Raw genomic sequence first — 20,406 nt, 5'->3', positions numbered from 1 at the left:
GTAGACAGAGATTGTACATTACATTACTTTTCACCATTTATGTTATAAGTCTAGTCTCATGTAATAGGTGATGAGCCTATTGCCATAATATTATACTGGGTACAATTCCAGACTTCGTGCTTCTAAGAAATTTTCGAAAAACCGAAAAAAGCCCAGTAATACTTTGCCCGACCCGAAAATCGAACCTGAGACTTCTTGTTCAGCAGACGCACTTGCATCGACTTTAACAGTGAGGCAGTCAAGCGGAAATAATATTTAAAGAATAAACAAATTGCTTTTAAAATCACACAAACATGTATGGAAATCATTAAGATAAAAATACTATGTACTCAACATTGTTTTTACTAAAAAAGTGAAAAGTTTTCATTGGCCGACTGACAGTAATGACAATGACATTAGTAATGATCAAAACAGCATTTTCGCGCGTTTTCGCTATTGTTGTTGATTAGTTTGCAAAGTAAACAGTATTTTTGGACTTTATTCTGTATTTTTATGTGTTTTCTATCCAAAATAACACTTAATTGGAGTGCTTAAACAGTTAAACTTGTAATATGGCGAGAACTAAGGCTTCTGTCGGATCTAAAGGTAATTATTATAAGTTTTAACTTACGGTGCTATTGTCTCAGTTGAAAACTTAATTTAACTATTAGAGATATTCGTTCTACGGCCTCAATCCGCCCCTAAAACGACCTACTGAACCTCACAGTAAACCGGCGTGAAGTTACTGGAGGCTTTTTACGCCCTTCTCTGTTCGTCCCAATCCCAAAAACTAAAATTCCTAACCCCCAAAAGACCGGCAACGCACTTGTAAAACCTGTGGTGTTTTTAGTATACATGGGCGGCGGCGATTGCTTGCCATCAAATTAGACGTCTGAGATATTTTACTGGCTTATATCTTAATTACTTACCACCATTTGCACACACAACACTTGACAGATGTTTAGTGGGCCTTTTTTAAATTGTAGTTACACCTCTTTTTTTTCAGTGTCCGCTGGTAAGAGCAGTAAGGCTAGATGCTGCGTGGCACCTACTCCAAGCAGCTCTGGAGTCAGTTGTAAGTAGTAATTAGTTATTTTTGTTATATTTACAATAATTAAGTACTTTTATTCAAGTATTTATTGCATCCATAATGTACACAGGTGTTGGAAAATACAGTATTTAGTCACAATTATGGACCCAGTCGTTTATTTACTAGTTTAATTCTTGTGTAATAAAAATATTGCGACTAAAATACAATAGAATTTTAGTATTCATTCCACTGTGTAGCATGGATTTACATAAAGTAACGCCTGATTCTATTCTATATATTTTTTTTCTATCTTTCTTTATTGTTTGAGCCATATTTGTATATAAGATAGTTCAATCTTTTGTAGAAATCAATTACTTACTTGATATTAATAATTGTATGGTATTTTATGAGTATACTATTCTCCTATACTTGGGTGAACTTTTTGATAGAAAAATTCTCAAATTAGAATTCTAGTAAATCTGCTTTCATCCATCCTTTCTACATGTCCATACCATTGTATCATTCTCTTTTCAATCATTGTCACTACATCGTCTTTGAAGCTGCACCTTTCTCTAATTACATTATTTTTCACTTCATCACTGAATTCTACTCCAAACTAACAACAAGGTATTACTGGACTTTTTCGACTTTCGAATATTCCTAAGTAGTAGCACAGAGTCTGGAATAATTGTGCCCAGTATATGGCATAGGCTCACTCCCTATTGCTTGGGACATATAACATGAAAAGTTGGTGTAGAACTGTAGATTGTATAGCGACATTACATACCGTAACATGCACCTCTGCCTACTCTTTCAGGGATAAAAAAACCTAACATTGCATTCATTGCACTAACACCAATTTTCTAAAAAAAACACTCAATAACCCTTTGCCCAACGTCCACAAACTAATCTAATAAATCCTTCAATAAAATAATCTTCCATCACTAATACCTTCGGCTCTCCACAGCCAGTTCAGATAAAGGCTCCAAAGGCTACTCCGGTGGCAACCCGGTATGTCCACGAGAGACTCCTAAGTGGCAGAAACCGATCACCAGATTCTTCATCAGCAAGGAAGATCCTCGAGACGAGGAGGTGGAAGTTGATGATGAGACTGGTAAGATATTTCTTACATAGTCATAGTTATGTCATCAGGCAATCAGCTAGATACTGTCCGCTGCCTCCCACAGCCCTCAATACTTTATCAATTAATATAATATTTTCTACTAGTTACTTCCGCGCGGTTTCACCCGCTCTACTTGGCTCCTATTGGTCATAGCGTGATGTTTTGTAGCCGATTAATGCACTATTCAACACAAAACAATTATTTAAATCGGACTAGTAGTTCTGGAGATTGAACGCTCTGTTCAAACAAACAAACAAACTTTATAATATTAGTATAGATTATAATATTAGTATAGATGTAAAAGAATAATATTTCTCTCACATCTTTATTTGTCTGGACTTTAAAAGAGACTATGAGCTCTGAGTTTGTTTCGGCATTTCTTCTCAGAGTAGTCCGATAGGAAATGCCGGCCTCATCTAGTTATTTAAGAGATTGACGTGTAACAGAGTTACATTGTAACCTATTTGCAAAATAAATATCATTTATCATTTAATAGCCCGATAGGGAGCTGAGTATGGCTATAGCACTCGTTTGTCACCTATAAAAAAGTATAAGGCTCTTTTATAGGGATTAAAAATAACTTATAAGACTTGTAACCATTACAATTAAAACTTTATTCAATCTTTTTATAATAACTATCGTCAGACATACTTTATTAACTAAAAATAACGGTTTACACACGTAAAAATGTACTGGGAAAAGCTTTAAAATAGGTTGCGACATCGCCATGTCGAAACCCTGTCCCTCTGTGACTCGAAACAAGTAGAGCTTCTCTCAGTATATAGGGTGACTGGTAATTAGTGAACGATATTTAAACACGTGATTGTACTCATGATTACTAACAACTTTCCCGAAGAAACTTTTTTTTGTATACTCATTAGTTTTATTTTTATCACAATAACAAAACAACAAAATTACGCCCTTCTGTGACTCGAAACTTTTGAGTTTCTTTCAGTATATGGTGTAAGAAGCTTTAGAAGTAACTGCCATGATTTTAATGGGACGTAGTGTTGTGTTTGAAGATCGTCAACCGTTCTAATACAAATATGATTTTGTTATGAAAGTTTTATCTCTTTCACTGTCTCTGTCGCATCGTGCGTATTTGTGAACCGCTTTATGCAGAGTAGAGTCAATGTTTATTTAACTTCTTTATGTTCTCAAATTGAATTACCTGGTCCAGGGTACGAAATGTCTTCTCTATTGTAACCTTCAGACACAACACTACCTCCCATTAAAACTATGGCACATACTTTTAGAACACCTTATATTTACGTGAGTAAACCATAGTTTCTAGTTAAATTATACTACCTACCTAACTAAAACCCCCAAATTTCAATTGCAGCCACATCATCAAAAGCGAAGCCGAAACCCAACGTGATCCAATCAGATTCCGAAGAAGAGGTTTTAATAGAAAAACCAAAAAATAACGTTTTAGACGAAAGCCTGGATCTTGAGCCATTAAACGGTGAAGATAGTCACAAAATTGAGGAGTATTACCCTAAGGGATCTAAGGGGAAAGGGGTGGGTAAGAAAAGTAAGGGTAAGGAGAATAGAGGGGATGTAAAGAGGGTAAGGGAAGATGAGGATGTTGAGAGTGATAGTAAGAGGGTGAAAGTTAATTAGGACTCTTTTGTTGTATGTATAGAGTGCTTTGGGTCGGATTTTCAATACTTTATTTTCTTTATGGTCGCAAGTGCGGCTGCTGGACAAGGGTCTCAGTTTCGATTCCCGGGGCGAGCAAAGTAAAACTGGGCTTTGTCGATTTTTCGAAAAATTTCTCAGTAGTAGCACGGAGTCTGGAATTGTGTCCAGTATATGGCAACAGGCTCACCCCCTATTACATGGGACTTATAACACAAATGGTGAAAAGTGGGTGTACATTGTTCATCATTTATCATTTGATTACTTTAAACATAAAGAAAATTCGTACTAAGTAATAGAATCGGTTGCTATTGATATAATATAAAAATAAAAGTATCGAAAATCCGATCTTGTAACACAGTCTTAAGATTATTGCGTTATTATTTTGGTAAAACATTGCTGGTTCTATGTTTTATTCAAATATATTTTGACTATAAAAGAAAATGGCGTGGTTTCTATATCACTTTTACCAAATGTCCATTTTCGCTCGACCGGAGTGATACCACGGCCTTAGAAGCAAATACAAAGAGATGTCATTACTGGATTTCCCTTTAACATTTAAGTGTAGGCTCGCCATGCTTCGGCACTGCTGGGCCGGCTCGACCGGAGTGATACCATGGCCGAGCAGAAAACCGACATGAAACCACCACAGCGTTGTTTCGTTATGTGAGTGAGGTTACAGGAGGCCCAATTCCTCCCTTAAATTTGTAACTCCCAAAATTTGCAACGCACTTGTAACGCCCCTGGTGTTCAAGTGTCCATGGGCGGCGGCGATTGCTTACCATCAGGTAATACGTCTGCTCGATTACCGGCGTGTTACATAAAAAAAAAAAAAAAAACATAATGCATAAAACTTTACGGGGAGCGCGGGACGTTACAAACCGCGCCCCTCTCTATGTCCCATCTAGCTCCCATACTACACACACTGCGCCAATTGTCCACATTTTAATGTGTCACTTTCTGAGCTTATAACCTATCTACACCTGTTTACTTATAATATCATTGGACAGGGCCGTGTTTGTGTCACAGTGCACAATCACATTATGGCATCTCCTCTTTGTACTTGCTTTATACTACGGCCTCACAGAAAACCGACGTGAAACAACGCTTGCGTTGTGTTTCATTGTCTGTGTTAACCCTATTTTGACAATAACGAATTAATTTTAACGCTTTAAAGGTAAGCGTCCACAGGCCCGCATCATACGCATCGCACGCAACGGATTTTAGTTTGTCTTGTATAGAAACTCATACAACTGCGTCCACTGATCCGCATCGTACGGACCGCTCATCGGCAATACCTACATGCGATGCGTACCGATGACGTCATACGGAATGCCGATGCCAAAAATCTGAGTGAAAGTGGTATCGGCAATCCGATTGCTGATACTCGCGTCGGCAATCCGAACGCTGCCGATACAGTGGACGCAGTCTGAAAAATTTATCCGTTAGATTCGCTGCGTGCAATGTGTACGATGCGGGACTGTGGACGCTTACCTTTAAGAGTAAAAATCGGACCAAAAAATCTCATATTTGAATTTATTATATTTGTAAGAGTAAATTTACACTTTGTTCAAAGATTTTTCCTCGTAACTCCTTGATCTTGTATTTTGATAAAAATGCTACACGAATGTTTGTTTAATTTAAAGATAAATGAAATCAGTATTTTGTCATAATAGAGGCGATTTCTTAAAAAATATGTATTTACGTTAAAATTTGCTTTGAAAGCATAATTAGTTATAAGCAACTTTATTCTATACTAGCTTCTGCCAACGGCTTTGCCCACGTTCCTATGGGATAAAAAGTATCCTATCACCCAAGTCAGCTCATACCCTGTCTGTATACCGAATTTCATCAAAATCCGTTCAGTAGTTTCAGCGTGATTGACGGACAAACATCCAAACAATTTTCGCATTTATTATATAAGTGTGTGTTACCTTCCCTCTCCAATCCCCGAATCTCCAACAATCCTCAAATTACCAACCCCCAAAAGACCGGGAACGCACTTGTAACGCCTCTGGTGTTTTGGGTGTAAATGAGCGGCGGCGATTGCTTACCATCAGGTGATCCGTCTGCTCGTTTACCGGTTTATACCATAAAGAAAACATCAACAGCGGGTTACAGTCCACTGCTGGACTATGAGCCTCCTCTACATAAGAGGCCATACATAAATAACGTCACATAAATTTCATGATTTTTTGACCCCCTCCCCCGTCCTTGTCACAATTGGTCACATTTGTGAGACCTCCCCCTCCCTAGTGTGACGTCACATTTTATAATTTTACATCTAGAACTTTTACGAGTTTTTCGATAATATGTAGTTTCAAGTTCGTGTTTTATAACAGTTAGATTATACTCGTAATAATTGAAATGTGACGTCAAGAAATTTAAGACCCTACCCCCTTGTCACATGAAGTCACACTTCGTCGATCCCCTCCCCCCTCTTAACGTGTGACGTAATTAAGCCCCCTAGTAGGCCACTGCTGGACTATGAGCCTCCTCTACATACGAGTAAGAGGGTTTGCCATTGTTATTTCAAGATGCAAGACGATTAAATGAAATTCATAACTTTCAGGAATTACAATTTATATTTACAGAACAATTATAAAACAATAATAATCCGTCTCATCGACCAATATTCGAATTAATTATTTCCCGCCATTTTTAAATATATCATTTGACGTTCCATTTCAGCTAACAATTATTTTTAAACAATTTATATTGTCTATGAAATGATGAAAGAGGTTTAATATATTTATTCCTATGAATAGTACTCAGTAATTAAATACTATCCTTTTTATATTATAATTACATCCTACATTATATCTGTCTGGTGTTGCTAGTGGTTGTTAACACTCGGCCATCCTGTGCAGAACGTGTCCCACGGTCTTCGCTGTGATTTCCGTTTGCAGATGCAAATTTCTGAAACAAATAAAACATCCAGCAGTATCTATTGTATATCGTACTAATAGTTTAAGAGGCCAACCTGGTAAATTACATTTTACATACAATACAGCTATCTAAATCAAATCACTTTAATGCAGCGGACAGTGTTCACATAGCCATTCTTTTAATCAAGAACTTGACCACACAGCAGTCTTTTAATCAAGGACTTGTTCACACAGTTGTCCTTTTAATCACGGACTTGGTCACACAGCTGTCCTTTTAGTAATGGACTTGATCACACAGCTGTCCTTTTAATGAAAGACTTGATCACACAGCTATCCTTTTAATCACGGATTTTATTAGCTATCACACACAGCTGTCCTTTTAATCAAGGACTTGATCACACAGCTATCCTTTTAATCACGGAATTGATCACATAGTTATTCTTTTTATAATGGACTTGATCACACAGCTGTCCTTTTAATCACGGACTTGATCACACAGCTTGATCCTTTTAATCACGGGTTTGATCACACAGCTATCCTTTTAGTAATGGACTTGATCAAACAGCTGTCCTTTTGATGAAGGACTTGATCACACAGCTATCCTTTTAATAATGGACTTGATCACACAGCTGTCCTTTTAATCACGGACTTGATCACACAGCTATCCTTTTAATAATGGACTTGATCACACAGCTGTCCTTTTAATTATGGACTTGATCACACAGCTGTCCTTTTAATTACGGAATTGATCACATAGTTATTCTTTTAATAATGGACTTGATCACACAGCTGTCCTTTTAATCACGGACTTGATCACACAGCTATCCTTTTAATAATGGACTTGATCACACAGCTGTCCTTTTAATCAACTGGACTTGATCACACAGCTGTCCTTTTAATCCTTTTAATAATGGACTTGATCACACAGCTGTCCTTTTAATCACGGACTTGATCACACAGCTATCCTTTTAATAATGGACTTGATCACACAGCTGTCCTTTTAATAATGGACTTGATCACACAGCTGTCCTTTTAATAATGGACTTGATCACACAGCTGTCCTTTTAATAATGGACTTGATCACACAGCTGTCCTTTTAATCACGGACTTGATCACACAGCTATCCTTTTAATCACGGACTTGGTCACACAGCTATCCTTTTAATAATGGACTTGATCACACAGCTGTCCTTTTAATCATGGACTTGATCACACAGCTGTCCTTTTAATTCAGCAGATATTATTTTAGCTTAGGACTAGCACCCAGTTATTTTTTCCAATGTTGACTGAATTAGATCAAAAGACTACCTACTCATTCACACAGAACAATTTCTTTACGAAGAAAGACTGAATAACGTGATTTAAATTTTAATGGATGGACTTTTAGCTGAAATATTTCTGATAACACAGCAGAGTTTGGGGCTGCCTATAACATTTAAAACATGTTTAAATTGGTTTTCTTCAGGGAACTGTTTGAAATACCTACTAGTAAAAACTTAACCTCTGTCAGTGATAACTCTAACCGGATAGCCAAACTGTATGATAATTTAAGAAGAAGTCTAATTGTTTCTACTGAGCTACAATTTTAGCAGGTCGGGCAACCACGAATTTATTAAAAGCGTCTGCGTTTAATGAAAGGACCCACGTGGTCGGCATGGATCGTGTGCATAGGTATTGTAGATTTCTCAAATAGATGGAGCTCATCGTGTAACCTCCCATAATTTCTCTTATTAAAAGCACATTGTAAACATGAATTAAAGTATTTTCAAATAAACTTAGCCATGCCTTCGAACCAGAAATGCCCTTTAATAAATAAATTGTTCACATTTCTCAAGTCCTGGATGACCTATCTGATCATGTAGTTTCTGCAATAGCCCATATTTGGCAAGCTTAACGTTCTCCAGCAACAGTTTTCCTAAATAAGATCCCATCTTTAACGATATAATTTGCAGTCAAGTTACAATCACTATTATCGCGATGCCTAGTATCATTTTGGATATTATCAAGAAAAATTGAAGAGTAACTAACCAATTTGAATTATTAATCATTAGCACTGTAGGTAGGTATTTGGTATGGGATTTCTATTTAATGCGTCTGTATGTCTCATGCGATTACCTGGCCTGTACTCAATCTCTAAGTTGTAATCTTGGATCGGGAGCCACTGTCGAGCAATACGAGGGATTAAATCCTTTTTAATAATGGTAGTTCTCAATACTGAACAGTCCGTAATGACCTTGACTAGTATACCAATTAAATAGACACGGAAACGTTTAAGGGACTCTACGACGGCTAGTGTTTCAAGTTCAAAACTATGATAGTTAGATTCCTCTTTACTTGTCACTCTACTGAAATACGCTATTGGTTTCAAACTGTCATCTGACTGATATTGCATTAGTATACCGCCCAAGCTTATTATACTGGCGTCTGTATGTAATTCAGTATTAGCTTCTGGCTAAAACCGGTCTTTCAATAAAATTAAACGTTGCTTAAGAGTTTGAAAAGCCTTTTCATGATCAACATCCCAATGCCAATTAACATCTTTCTTAGTCAGTTCTGTAAGGGGACGTGCAACCTAAGCATTTTTTTTATTTCCTAAAGTACCGGGTTGACCCTATAAACTGCCTAATTTCGTGTACATTCCGTGGTGGACTATATCTTGCGACACATTTGACTTTAGCTTCGCCTGGTTGAATAGTTCCAGCCGAAATTGCGTGACCTAAATATGTAAGCAGTACTTTTAAGGAAAGAACATTTGCTCAGGTTCAATTTTAAATTAACCTTTGTTAGTAGTTGCAGTATTTTTCCAGAAACTTTAATCCCTCCTGTACAGATACAGTTGGCACCAAAACGTCATCAAGATATAGGGCAATATTTTGATCTACTCTACCAAGTGTCATTTGAATTAAACGGGAAAATATAACCGAGGCATTAGCCAATCCAAACGGCATCTTAAGAAATTCATATTGACTCGACAGAGTTACGAATGCGATTGCATTATGTGTTGAATCCTTATGCATCCCTACTTGGCAGTTGCTTTGGGCTAAATCTAGTGTCGTAAAGTAATATTTTCCCGACAGCTTATTTACTTTATCTACTATATGAGGTAATGGATAACGGTCTTAATAGTGTTGGAATTAAGAGCCCTATAGTCTACACAAAGCCTATGATCACCTCCCTTTTTCTTCACTAACACTAACACACTACGGGACTAGAGTAATGTAACATTGACACCCTTATTATACCTGCATCTAATATTTTTTTAAATTATTTACTATTTCGTTCTCCTTGTGAAATCTATAGCGTGTAACAAAATATCCATATACATCAAGAAGCACTGAAGAATACTGGTTGAATAATTATAATCTCTACACAAAGTTTCAGCTTAAAATACATTTAAAAAAATTGGTACCAAATACTTGGTGTCGCATGGTTCTTGATTTAAAATCATCATACTAACGTATCACAACATCACAGGGGTCACTCGCTAATTACGAAACATTTATTCTGTAAATCTGATCGCCTAGTACCTGTATCTACCTAATTCTGATATTCGGTTTTTGGAATTTTATGTATTGGAAAAATTCATAACTACGTTCCAGGAAAACATAAGTTTAAAAAAAAACCTTCCCATATGTTTTTTTTTTTATGTTGTCTAGAAACCGTGCACTTGATATGTATACCCCCCTTTTTGTTACACCGTGTATAAGGCTTACAATGTACTGGCTGGTCATTACTAGTACGAACTACGAATATGCATTTTTATAAGGTCTGTGCATCCTAAATCTATCTATACTAATCTATACTAATATTATAAAGCTGAAGAGTTTGTTTGTTTGTTTTTGTTTGTTTGAACGCGCTAATCTCCGGAACTACTGGTTCGAATTGAATAATTCTTTTTGTGTTGGGTAGTGCATTTATCGAGGAAGGCTATAGGCTATAAAACATCACGCTATGACCAATAGAAGCCGAGCAGAGCGGGTGAAACCGTGCGAAAGTAGCTAGTCTCTAATATTTTTAGCAAACGAATTAGAGCAGCTGTAGTCATTGCTTATTCTCAGTGTCACTAATTTGGTCCACGTTTGTGTCTGAGAGATCAATTTGTAATCTAACTGTCTGATACTTGTCTATATTAAGGACCACAGGCTCACTACTCGTCTCTGGCATGGTTACTAATTATTATCAACGCCCCACCCACGACAGATTAACATTACCTAAGTTAAGAATTTTCAAATAAGTATTGTGCGATTTGATGACAGCTGCAGGTATGAAATACGTTAGGTATATTAAGTCACTATTTGCACCCATACAGTTCAATCAAAAATGTGAACTCTGCTCGTAATTCTATATCACAATCAACATAATATTACAACAGGGATATTTACGGAGTGCTTTAAATAAATTGGGTATTTTCTATTAAAGTCGGATGATTTCAAATTAATGTCAGTAATTATTTCTTGTACGGCATTCTTTTGCACAAAACGAATAGAAGCAGCAGAAGTTATTAAGCTTATATTGTCACTATTAATCATTGTTTGACCAATTATTAAATCAGCATCAAATGTAAAACAGCTAGTCAATTCTACTGCACTTTTTAGTTCGACATTGTCTATTGAAACACACAGATAACATGTACATAATAAATTCACACAGGCGCCGCCAAAACCTTTCATAACTGTAGTGCTAGATTGAATCTCTAATTGTAAATCTTTTGCTCGCAAAATTTAAAGCATATTATTCAGTTTGTATCAACGTACGCTGCTAATGATCTGGCAATTATTTACGATCACAATTCTCTTATAAATGTCACAAATATGTCATAAGTTATAAGTTAGCATTACCTGGGTAACATTTTGTCGCTAAGTGTGAAGAACTCGGAGCAAACCAGCACGTAGCCGTGGTGTGTCCGCTGCGCCGACAGTTCTCGCAGCGCTGTTGTTGTCTGCAATCCTTTGCTTCGTGTCCAGGACGCCGGCAAACGTAGTAAATCTTGGGCTGTTGTTGAACAGTCGAAGTTCCATTGGGCACAATGAAGTTCTGCGTGTACTAGTTGAACCCACGGGTATCAGGTTCTCCAGTGACGACATGTAGCCATGGTACAGTTGTTCGGGAGTTTCACAACTATGCCTTTGCATTGGCCCTCATCTCGAATTATACATGAAATTGTATTTTCACCGTAGATGCTACATTTCGTGCGTGGTTCATGGTCTTCCGAAAAAAAAATTCCATTGTTTTCATCTTCCGAACTTTCTGTCTTGTACTTTCTTTGTCCTTTCCCCAATCCACCGATGTAAGGTCCAGACAATTTGAAAAGATCCCACTTCTGAAGTGTTATTTCAAGATGCAAGACGATTAAATGAAATTCATAACTTTCAGGAATTACAATTTATATTTACAGAACAATTATAATACAATAATCCGTCTCATCGACCAATATTCGAAATTAATTATTTCCCGCCATTTTTAAATATATCATTTGACGTTCCATTTCAGCTAACCATTATTTTTAAACAGTTTATATTGTCTATGAAATGATGAAAGAGGTTTAATATATTTTCGATCATTCATTTATTTCTTTTACAAAAAAATAATAATAAAACATTTAAAAATATAAAAAGCAGTAGCCCACCAGTAACGGGATAAATCCAAGCTACCGGTGGTCAGGGCTCAAGAGAGAGGAATTTCCGGACAATACGCGCCGTGTCCAGAAGTACTGCCTTCTGCATCAGGCCCTTGATCCAACCATCTAACGTTAGCCTACTCAGGTGTTGGTCGAGGCTTTTGGCTACAAGGCCTTTGGCAGATACGACTATCGGCACAATGATTGCTGAATCTACATCCCACATGTCGACAACCTCATGAGCTAAATCAAGATATTTACTGGCTTTATCTTTTTCAGCTTTCACAAGATTCTCGTCATGTGGGATTGTTATATCAATTATCATTGTGCGACGGCATGGTCGATCTATCACCACAATGTCAGGTTTGTTAGCAACAATTGTCCTGTCTGTGATGATAGTTCGATCCCAATACAGTGTGACATCTCCATTTTCAAGAACTGGGTCAGGCAGATACTTATAATACGGCACTTCAGATTCAACAAGTTTGTATTTTAAAGCAAGTTGTTGATGAATAATCCTGGCTACAAGATTGTGTCTGTGCAAGTACTCTCCGTTAGCTAAATGAGAACAACCCGAAATTATATGTCGAATGGATTCCCCTGGGCGATGACATGCCCGACAAATGTCAGCCGTTCCATCCTTTATAATATACTTTCGGTAGTTGTTCGTCAACATAACTTCGTCCATAATTGCACAGACAAAACCTTTAATATATTAAAGGTTAATATATTTATTATATATTTTTAATATATTTATTCTTATGAATAGTACTCAGTAACTAAATACTATCCTTTTTATATTATAATTACATCCTACATTATATCTGTCTGGTGTTGCTAGTGGTTGTTAACACTTGCGTTGTGTTTTATCGTGTGAGTTACCGGAGGCTCAATTATCGCCCTTCCCAATCTCCGATTCCCCAAAAAATCTTAAATTCCTAACCTCTAAAAGGCCGACAATGCGCGTGTAACGCCTCTGGTGGCCGCGATTGCTTACCATCAGGTGATCCGTCTGCTCATTTACCGGCTTATATGTATCATAAAAAAAAACTTCTAGTAGGGTAATTCTCCATTTAGGGACCACCTATGTAATAAATAAAACCACAAAAACATTTTTATATACGTTTTATTGTACTATTTCTACAAAATCTACTTAAAACGGTAGAAAATCTCAGCGTCCATATAAAATCATTACACAGTAGGTACACACGTCTCTAAAAATTAACAAAATAAAAAATAAATAATCACAATTTCGTTTCCGTATAAAAAAAGAATTAAATACCAAAACAGTGTCAAAAATTTAAAAATTCATGCAAAAACCACTCTTATTGCTAGAAAAATCGATGGGATTTTTGTATTATTCGTAAAAACATCTGAAAATTTTGTCATGTAGCGCGCTAGGGGAGTGTAGGGGGGCACTAAGAGAGGATTTTCATAATATATCCATATAAAATCGCGGGGTAAAGCAAGTCTATATATTAAAAATTACAGCAAACCACTTCAGTATGTAGGTGAGAAAAGGATAGATTCAGTTCAGAGACAGTAGCTTTTTTTATGTTAAATGGGCCGACGTTTGGCCGCTATCTCGCCTGATGGTAAGCGATGATGCGGCCTACGATGGAGCACGTCTGCCCATAAGCAACATATTCACTCGGGCCTTGAAGACACCCAGGTTATACCCATCAGGAAACACAGACTCCGGCAAGGAGTTCCACTCCCTAGCTGTTCGCACAAGGAAGCTTGAAGCGAAGCGCTTCGCTATTGTTATACTATGACCTCAGGCCACCGTAGACACGGGCCTACAGACGGTGAGCATGGGTAGCTCACCCCCCGACCAGAACTAGACCCTCAAAAGGCCATCAGACCACCACAGATGGGGCCCAATAGGGCTGATGCCAGGGGGCCTACTCTAATTCAACGAACGAACGAAAAAACTTCGCAGATTGCATATTACAATTCTATTTATTGCGAACTTTCGTGAACAAAAATGAACGAATGAAATGAAGATAAATAAATAGGTTTTGATGTGAAATTAAAAATAAAACGTTATTTCAAGTAATTCTATTAGTAAATCAATAAAACCTACGGCCGAATATTAAACGAAACTTCGCATTCGAGAACCGGAGTAGCCCTACAGAACGCGTTCCGCGCGCGCCTCAAAGAGCCATCAGACCACCACAGATGGGGCCCAGTAGGACTGATGCCTGATCCGGAGCTGCGGACTACCTAGCGGGTTTACCGGGGCTCCGGCTCGAAAAGCAGGAGTAGGAACGGGGTGGTTTTAAGTCAGTAAGAGTCTGACACTCCCTCTCGCTTCACCCAAGGCGGGAGGAGTCATTAAATGATATTTCCCCCATTAAATAAGCATGTTATACTAAATTGTACGCTTTGTAACGAAGCCATATCTTTTGTAACTCAGTCGGCTTTAGACAACCAATGGTTACTGTCTATGTACTGAATCTATCTCTGTTTACTTACCTATATACTCAATAATTGGTTGGCTTTATATAAAAAACTGCCAAATCTTACCTATATACGTTTAAAAATAATACTTTTTATTTATTGATGTATATTTTTGATTATTTCCTCGATTAAATGATGTCTCTATCACATTACATGAGAGTGAAGGGGACAGATAATACACTTAATTATTATGTTATCGGCTTACTCACGTAACTGTTTGACGAGGAACTCGACTAGTTTCTAGCCATGCTAGAGGCTTGTGTCGCGGAATGCTGCTCATGAATATGAACCTCTAGGCTTGAAACTAGTCGAGTTCTTCATCAAACAGTTACATGAGTAAGCCGATAACATAATAATTAATTTAGTATGTCTCACGATAGTTATAATAAAATTATAGATAATACACTTCTACTAGCACATATTAGTGTATTTAGATATTCTAGCTGCCCTAATATTAAATATAGACCAAAATTCTGGTATATTTCATGAAAAATTCTATGCTGAAAACCGGATTCCAATAGGTTTAACCAAAGTATCAGTGTGTATCGAATACCAAAAGTCACCAAATTATTTAGTTCAATCAAATTCAATCAATTAAATTTCATAGCCAAATAAAATTAAAATGCAGTGTCGGGAAAATAATCAAAAATATACTTTTTGAAAAAAGAAATCTTAAGTTAACTAAAAATCACGGTTTACTCACGTACATTAATGGAGAAAAGCTCTACTAGTTTCGAGTCACAGAGGGACTCTTCATCATGAGCTCTGTCGACAAACACGGTCTAACCAGTCGGCCACAGACTATACAATATACATATACTGACAGTAGACTGCGCGACGTCGCCGCGTCTGCGCACGCTGCTCATGATGAAGAGTCCCTCTGTGACTCGAAACTAGTAGAGCTTTTCTCCATTAACATACGTGAGTAAACCGTGATTTTTAGCTAATTTAGGCAGTACGTCTCACGATAGTTATTATAAAAAAAACTCTTAAGACTAAAGAATAATAAACCTAAAATACAAAGTTTCCTTAAAAACTAGTGTTTATTTAGTTTTCTACCTAAAAACTGTTATAATAGGTATAATTATATATTCTAAAAAAATTTGGCTGCCGTCATATACCTTTCGCAATCACACAGAGTTGGAGTTTTAAAAGTTTTTGAAAATAAGTTGCATCACTTTGGGGCAAGAAATTGCTAAAGAAGTATGTAAGGAGCGTAGTAGGTGGCGCTCTGTAGTTTCTGTATACCATCAGATGTATGAATGTGATGGAAGCTAAAGAAGTATGTAAGGAGCGTAGTAGGTGGCGCTCTGTAGTTTCTGTATACCATCAGATGTATGAATGTGGTGGAAGCTAAAGAAGTATGTAAGGAGCGTAGTAGGCGGCGCTCTGTAGTTTCTGTATACCATCAGATGTATGAATGTGGTGGAAGCTAAAGAAGTATGTAAGGAGCGTAGTAGGTGGCGCTCTGTAGTTTCTGTATACCATCAGATGTATGAATGTGGTGGAAGCTAAAGAACTAAGAGAAACTAGCTCATGACGATACCTAAGTACGTGTGTCGTTGACAAGTCAACCTCGCTACCATCAGTTGACTGGACAAACTAATTTTGATGCAACTTATTTACAGGTTTTAAAACCCATTTTAATACAATAATAAGCATTCTTTATAGATTATTTTAGTCAATATTATAGGCGAAACCATTTTGGGAATTAATGTATTTGAATAATTCAATCTGCGAAAGGGTAAACCATGAAGCAAGTACAAAGAGGAGATGCCATAATGTGATTGTGCACTGTGACACAAACACGGCCCTGTCCAATGATATTATAAGTAAACAGTAGATAGGTTATACTCAGCAAGTGGCACATTACAATGTGGACAATTGGCGCAGTGTGTGTAGTATGGGAGCTAGATGGGACATAGAGAGGGGCGCGGTTTGTAACGTCCCGCGCTCCCCGTAACGTGTCACGCGTTATGTTAAAGGGAAATCCAGTTATGACATCTCTTTGTATTTGCTTCATGCTTAATACTGAGAATTTCGGTATCGAAAATCTCAATAATTCTTTACCCAACTTGAAGATTGATTAAACTAAGTTGTTCAGTTGTGTTTTTCAACCAAATGATGAATGGAGCAATTACTTTCCTTTAAAGTTTGAAAATACTATAATTCCCAAAATATATTGTACCTATAAATATTGATATTAATATATGCATTTCTCTTATCCCTATTTTGACGTTTTTAAAATTTTCTATATGTATGGTATTAATTTATCCATACTAATCACTACATAGTATAAAACAAAGTCGCTTTCTCTGTCCCTATGTCCCTTTGTACGCTTACATCTTTAAAACTACGCAACGGATTTTGATGCGGTTTTTTCAATAGATAGAGTGATTCAAGAGGATGGTTTATATGTATAATACATGCATAATTTGAACAAACATGACCTTGACTTTGTTTTGTACATAAAGTGTTAAATAAATAAATTATCTTCAATACGACAATATAGGAATAAGAAAAACACACAATTTTACATTTTCAACGCTCAAATACTGAAACGCTACTCAATTTTAAGTAATTCTTATATATCGTGCTATCTCTTTCTTTTTACAAAGAACTTGTAACAGACAGAACTGTTTTTGAGAACGTCTTAAAATTAAGCAACATTTGGGGCCATCCATAAATTACGTCACACGAATATCATGATATTTGACCCCCTCCCCCGTCCATGTCACAATTGGTCACATTTGTGAGACCTCCCCTCTTCCTAGTGTGACATAACATTTAAAAATTACATCTAGTAAATAATTATTTAATTAAAACAGCAGTTGCGAAATTTGTTTCATCATAATTAAATCTTGTTTATTAAAATCAACATAAAATAACAGTTAGATAGATCATAAAAATTGAAATGTGACGTCACGAAATTAAAGACTCCCTTTAAGTCACACTTTGTTGACCCCCTCCCTCCCCCTTGTCACACTTCGTCGACCCCCTTCTATCCCCATGTCACATAAAGTTACACTTCGTCGACCCCCTCCCCCTAAACGAGTGACGTAATTAATGGATGGCCATTAGTATTAGAACACTAGTCACATATTACAAAATGCCGGGTAAAAATGCGCATATCATATCTACTATTAATTTTAATATCTAATAATTATTACATAGTAAGGAATACTATTAATATATTGTCTCTAATACTATCGAAGTACATGGAATCATAATGAAATATATAGGGTGACTGGTAATTAGTGAACGATATTTAAACACGTGATTGTACTCATGATTACAAACAACTTTCCCGAAGAAACTTTTTTTGTATACTCATTAGTTTTATTTTTATCGCAATAACAAAGTGAAGTAAATAATGTTCTAAAATACCTACTTAGTTACTAGTCTTCCTATAACGCGAGCGCCTCGCTGCTAACAGCTGATCATGCGAAAGCACGCGCGCGCGAAATTTTGTTGTTTTGTTATTGTGATTTGTAATCATGAGTACAATCACGTGTTTAAATATCGTTCACTAATTACCAGTCACCCTATATTTTATAATAAAATGTGAAGTATGTGTTTTTAGTATTTTAAAAACACAATTAATAGTTTTAATATAGCGAAGAGAGACTGTAACAGTCTTTACCCGCCAAAGGGGTAGGCAGAGGTGCACACATACAATGTAACAATGTTACTCGTGAATATGAGCCCCTAACACGGCTTGAAACTAGTCGAGTTCCTCGTCAAACAGTTACGTGAGTAAGCCGATAACATAATAATTCATTTAGTATGTCTCACGAAAGTTATAATGAAAATACAATGTAACACCCACTTTTCACCAATTATGTTATGAGTCCTATGTAATTAAACACCGCCATGGGACAAAGTGGTGTGTTTGGCCAAAAGCATGAGTTTATATATGTACTCTACGGCTTCGCTCGCGTTCCTGTGCCATAAAAAGTATCCTATGTGTTATTCCAGACTATAATCTACCCCTGTTCCAAATTTCATCCCGATTCCTTCAGCCGTTTTGACGTGATTGAGTGACAAACATACACACAAACTTTCACATTTATAAGTAAAATGTATGTATGTTTGTTTGTAAATCTCTTCGCTATATTAATAAATATATATATGATCTTATAATATAATATAATGTTTTCATATATGTCATGTCATAATAAATAAAAGTGTGATTTTTATATGTGTGATCTGGAACAAGAGAAAATAATTATTATTAATAAATTGTTTAACTTACTGTCATAGGGAGACAAACCTATTTAATATCATACATTAAGAACTACATTATTTCAGTTTTTAAACTGATATGGTCACTAACACTATTATTAGAACTTATGACGGGATATTTACCATGTTTATTCACTTTGGTGAGTTTCCGATATTTCGGCACTGTTGCAAGCGCCATGATCACGTAAATATCCCGTCATAAGTTCTAATAATAGTGCATTATTTCACTTTTAAGGTTGTATCTACTTAGGAGTCGAACCTAGAGTAAAAATCAGATGCTTGACTAGGTCCCTGCCTCTTAAGATAATCCCCACAATTACAATAATTCCCAAACTTGGCGATTTCCTTAGCGATTGCAGATTGACAAAGATTTGATAAATGATACCACTATCTGGGTCTAACCGCTCAAGAAACGGTTTACTATAATTCCCATACTTCGTAAACGTCCTCACAGAAAAGCCTTGTTTCATTGTGAGAGTGAGGTTACCCTTCCCAATCACCGATTCCCCAACAACCCTTAAATCCCTAACCCCCAAAAGGCCGGCAACGCACTTGTAACGCCTCTGGTGTTTCAAGTGTCCATACACGGCAGTGATTGCTTACCTTATCAGGTGATCCGCCTACTCGTTTACCGGCTTATATTATAAAAAAACTTATCAACATCCTCGGGTATTACCAATAACCAATATTTTACTATAACTAGTACACTCCTACCCGGAGCTGCGGACTACCTAGCGGGTTACCGGGGCTCCGGCTCGAAAAGCAAGAGAAGGAACGGGGTTTTTAGTCAGTAAGAGTCTGACACTCCCTCTCGCCTCGCCCAAGGCGAGAGAAGTCATTGGATGATTTTCCCCCCACAAAAAAAACCTTACATGTGGAAAGCAATAGAAATAGTCTAAAAATTATAAGATGTTATTTCGAACTCACATCTAAACACTCTCAGCCGGGCTCTGAAACTCGGCGAGTGCGTGTATAGGGCTGGGCTGCTTCTTCTGACTCCCGCGTCGCACCTTGGCGCGGACCTCTTCTGGCTTCTCCGGCCGGATCAAAGGTTTCTTCTCTGGAGCCTTCATACGCCATACTACGATTGGTGACTGAAACATTTTGAGAGAAATTATTAATAAATATATTTTTCGTGAGACATACTAAATTAATTATTATGTTATCGGCTTATGCCCGAATACTCAAACGCTACTCAATTTTAAGACGCTCTCAAATGTAGTTCTGTCACTATCAATTCTTTATAAAATGACAGAGATAGCACGATTATTAAGTACAACTTAAAATTGAGTAGCGTTTGAGTATTCGGACGTTACTCACGTAACTGTTTGACGAGGAACTCGACTAGTTTCAAGCCATGCTAGAGTAGAGTAGCAGCGACAATCGCCGCGTCGTGTGTCGCGGAATGCTGCTCATGAATA

General features: G+C 36.9%; 2 protein-coding genes and 2 long non-coding RNA genes across 7 annotated transcripts in view; 2 read left to right on the top strand and 2 right to left on the bottom strand.

Annotated features, from left to right (window-relative positions):
- The first annotated feature begins 404 nt into the window (after positions 1-404).
- Positions 405-3,776, top strand: LOC118281228 (PCNA-associated factor-like). The gene is made up of 4 exons (XM_050700599.1): positions 405-585; positions 986-1,054; positions 1,977-2,123; positions 3,475-3,776. Exons 1-4 carry the CDS (start codon positions 552-554, stop codon positions 3,753-3,755), a joined length of 531 nt encoding a protein of 176 aa, XP_050556556.1. The 5' UTR covers positions 405-551; the 3' UTR covers positions 3,756-3,776.
- A 2,563-nt stretch (positions 3,777-6,339) lies between these two features.
- LOC126911760 (uncharacterized) lies at positions 6,340-12,105 on the bottom strand. The gene is made up of 3 exons (XR_007706276.1): positions 7,606-12,105; positions 7,415-7,530; positions 6,340-7,019 (listed from the first exon to the last, which is right to left on the bottom strand). It is a non-coding gene; the product is annotated as an uncharacterized LOC126911760 (long non-coding RNA).
- Positions 12,106-17,782: 5,677 nt separating this feature from the next.
- The window catches only part of LOC126911768 (uncharacterized), a 28,599-nt gene continuing 25,975 nt past the window's right edge, over positions 17,783-20,406 (top strand). The window contains exon 1 of the long non-coding RNA XR_007706286.1: positions 17,783-17,983. This is a non-coding gene — a long non-coding RNA (uncharacterized LOC126911768). The remainder of the gene's footprint in view (positions 17,984-20,406) is intronic.
- The window catches only part of LOC118280978 (catenin alpha), a 59,422-nt gene continuing 57,447 nt past the window's right edge, over positions 18,432-20,406 (bottom strand). For 2 of the 4 annotated variants that reach the window (XM_050700446.1, XM_050700447.1), the window contains 2 exons: positions 19,913-20,079; positions 18,433-18,949 (listed from right to left, as the gene is read on the bottom strand). In XM_050700446.1, the coding sequence (XP_050556403.1) occupies positions 19,915-20,079 (165 nt within the window). In that variant the 3' untranslated portion in view covers positions 18,433-18,949; positions 19,913-19,914. Of the gene's footprint in view, positions 18,950-19,912; positions 20,080-20,406 lie in introns of all 4 variants that reach the window. The other 2 variants (XM_050700445.1, XM_050700448.1) reach the window with 2 other exon arrangements.

This window comes from Spodoptera frugiperda, chromosome 19 (assembly GCF_023101765.2).
Source record: "Spodoptera frugiperda isolate SF20-4 chromosome 19, AGI-APGP_CSIRO_Sfru_2.0, whole genome shotgun sequence".
Taxonomy (NCBI): domain Eukaryota; kingdom Metazoa; phylum Arthropoda; class Insecta; order Lepidoptera; family Noctuidae; genus Spodoptera; species Spodoptera frugiperda.
The sequence above is the reverse complement of the archived record's forward strand: the minus strand, read 5'-3'. Positions and strand labels throughout refer to the sequence as shown.

Excerpts from the sequence above, each read along its gene's own strand:
- LOC118281228 (XM_050700599.1), top strand. The coding sequence starts at position 552 with ATGGCGAGAACTAAGGCTTCTGTCGGATCTAAAG. Across the intron at positions 586-985 it reads GGCTTCTGTCGGATCTAAAG|TGTCCGCTGGTAAGAGCAGT; the intron begins GTAATTATTATA and ends CTTTTTTTTCAG. Across the intron at positions 1,055-1,976 it reads AAGCAGCTCTGGAGTCAGTT|CCAGTTCAGATAAAGGCTCC; the intron begins GTAAGTAGTAAT and ends GGCTCTCCACAG.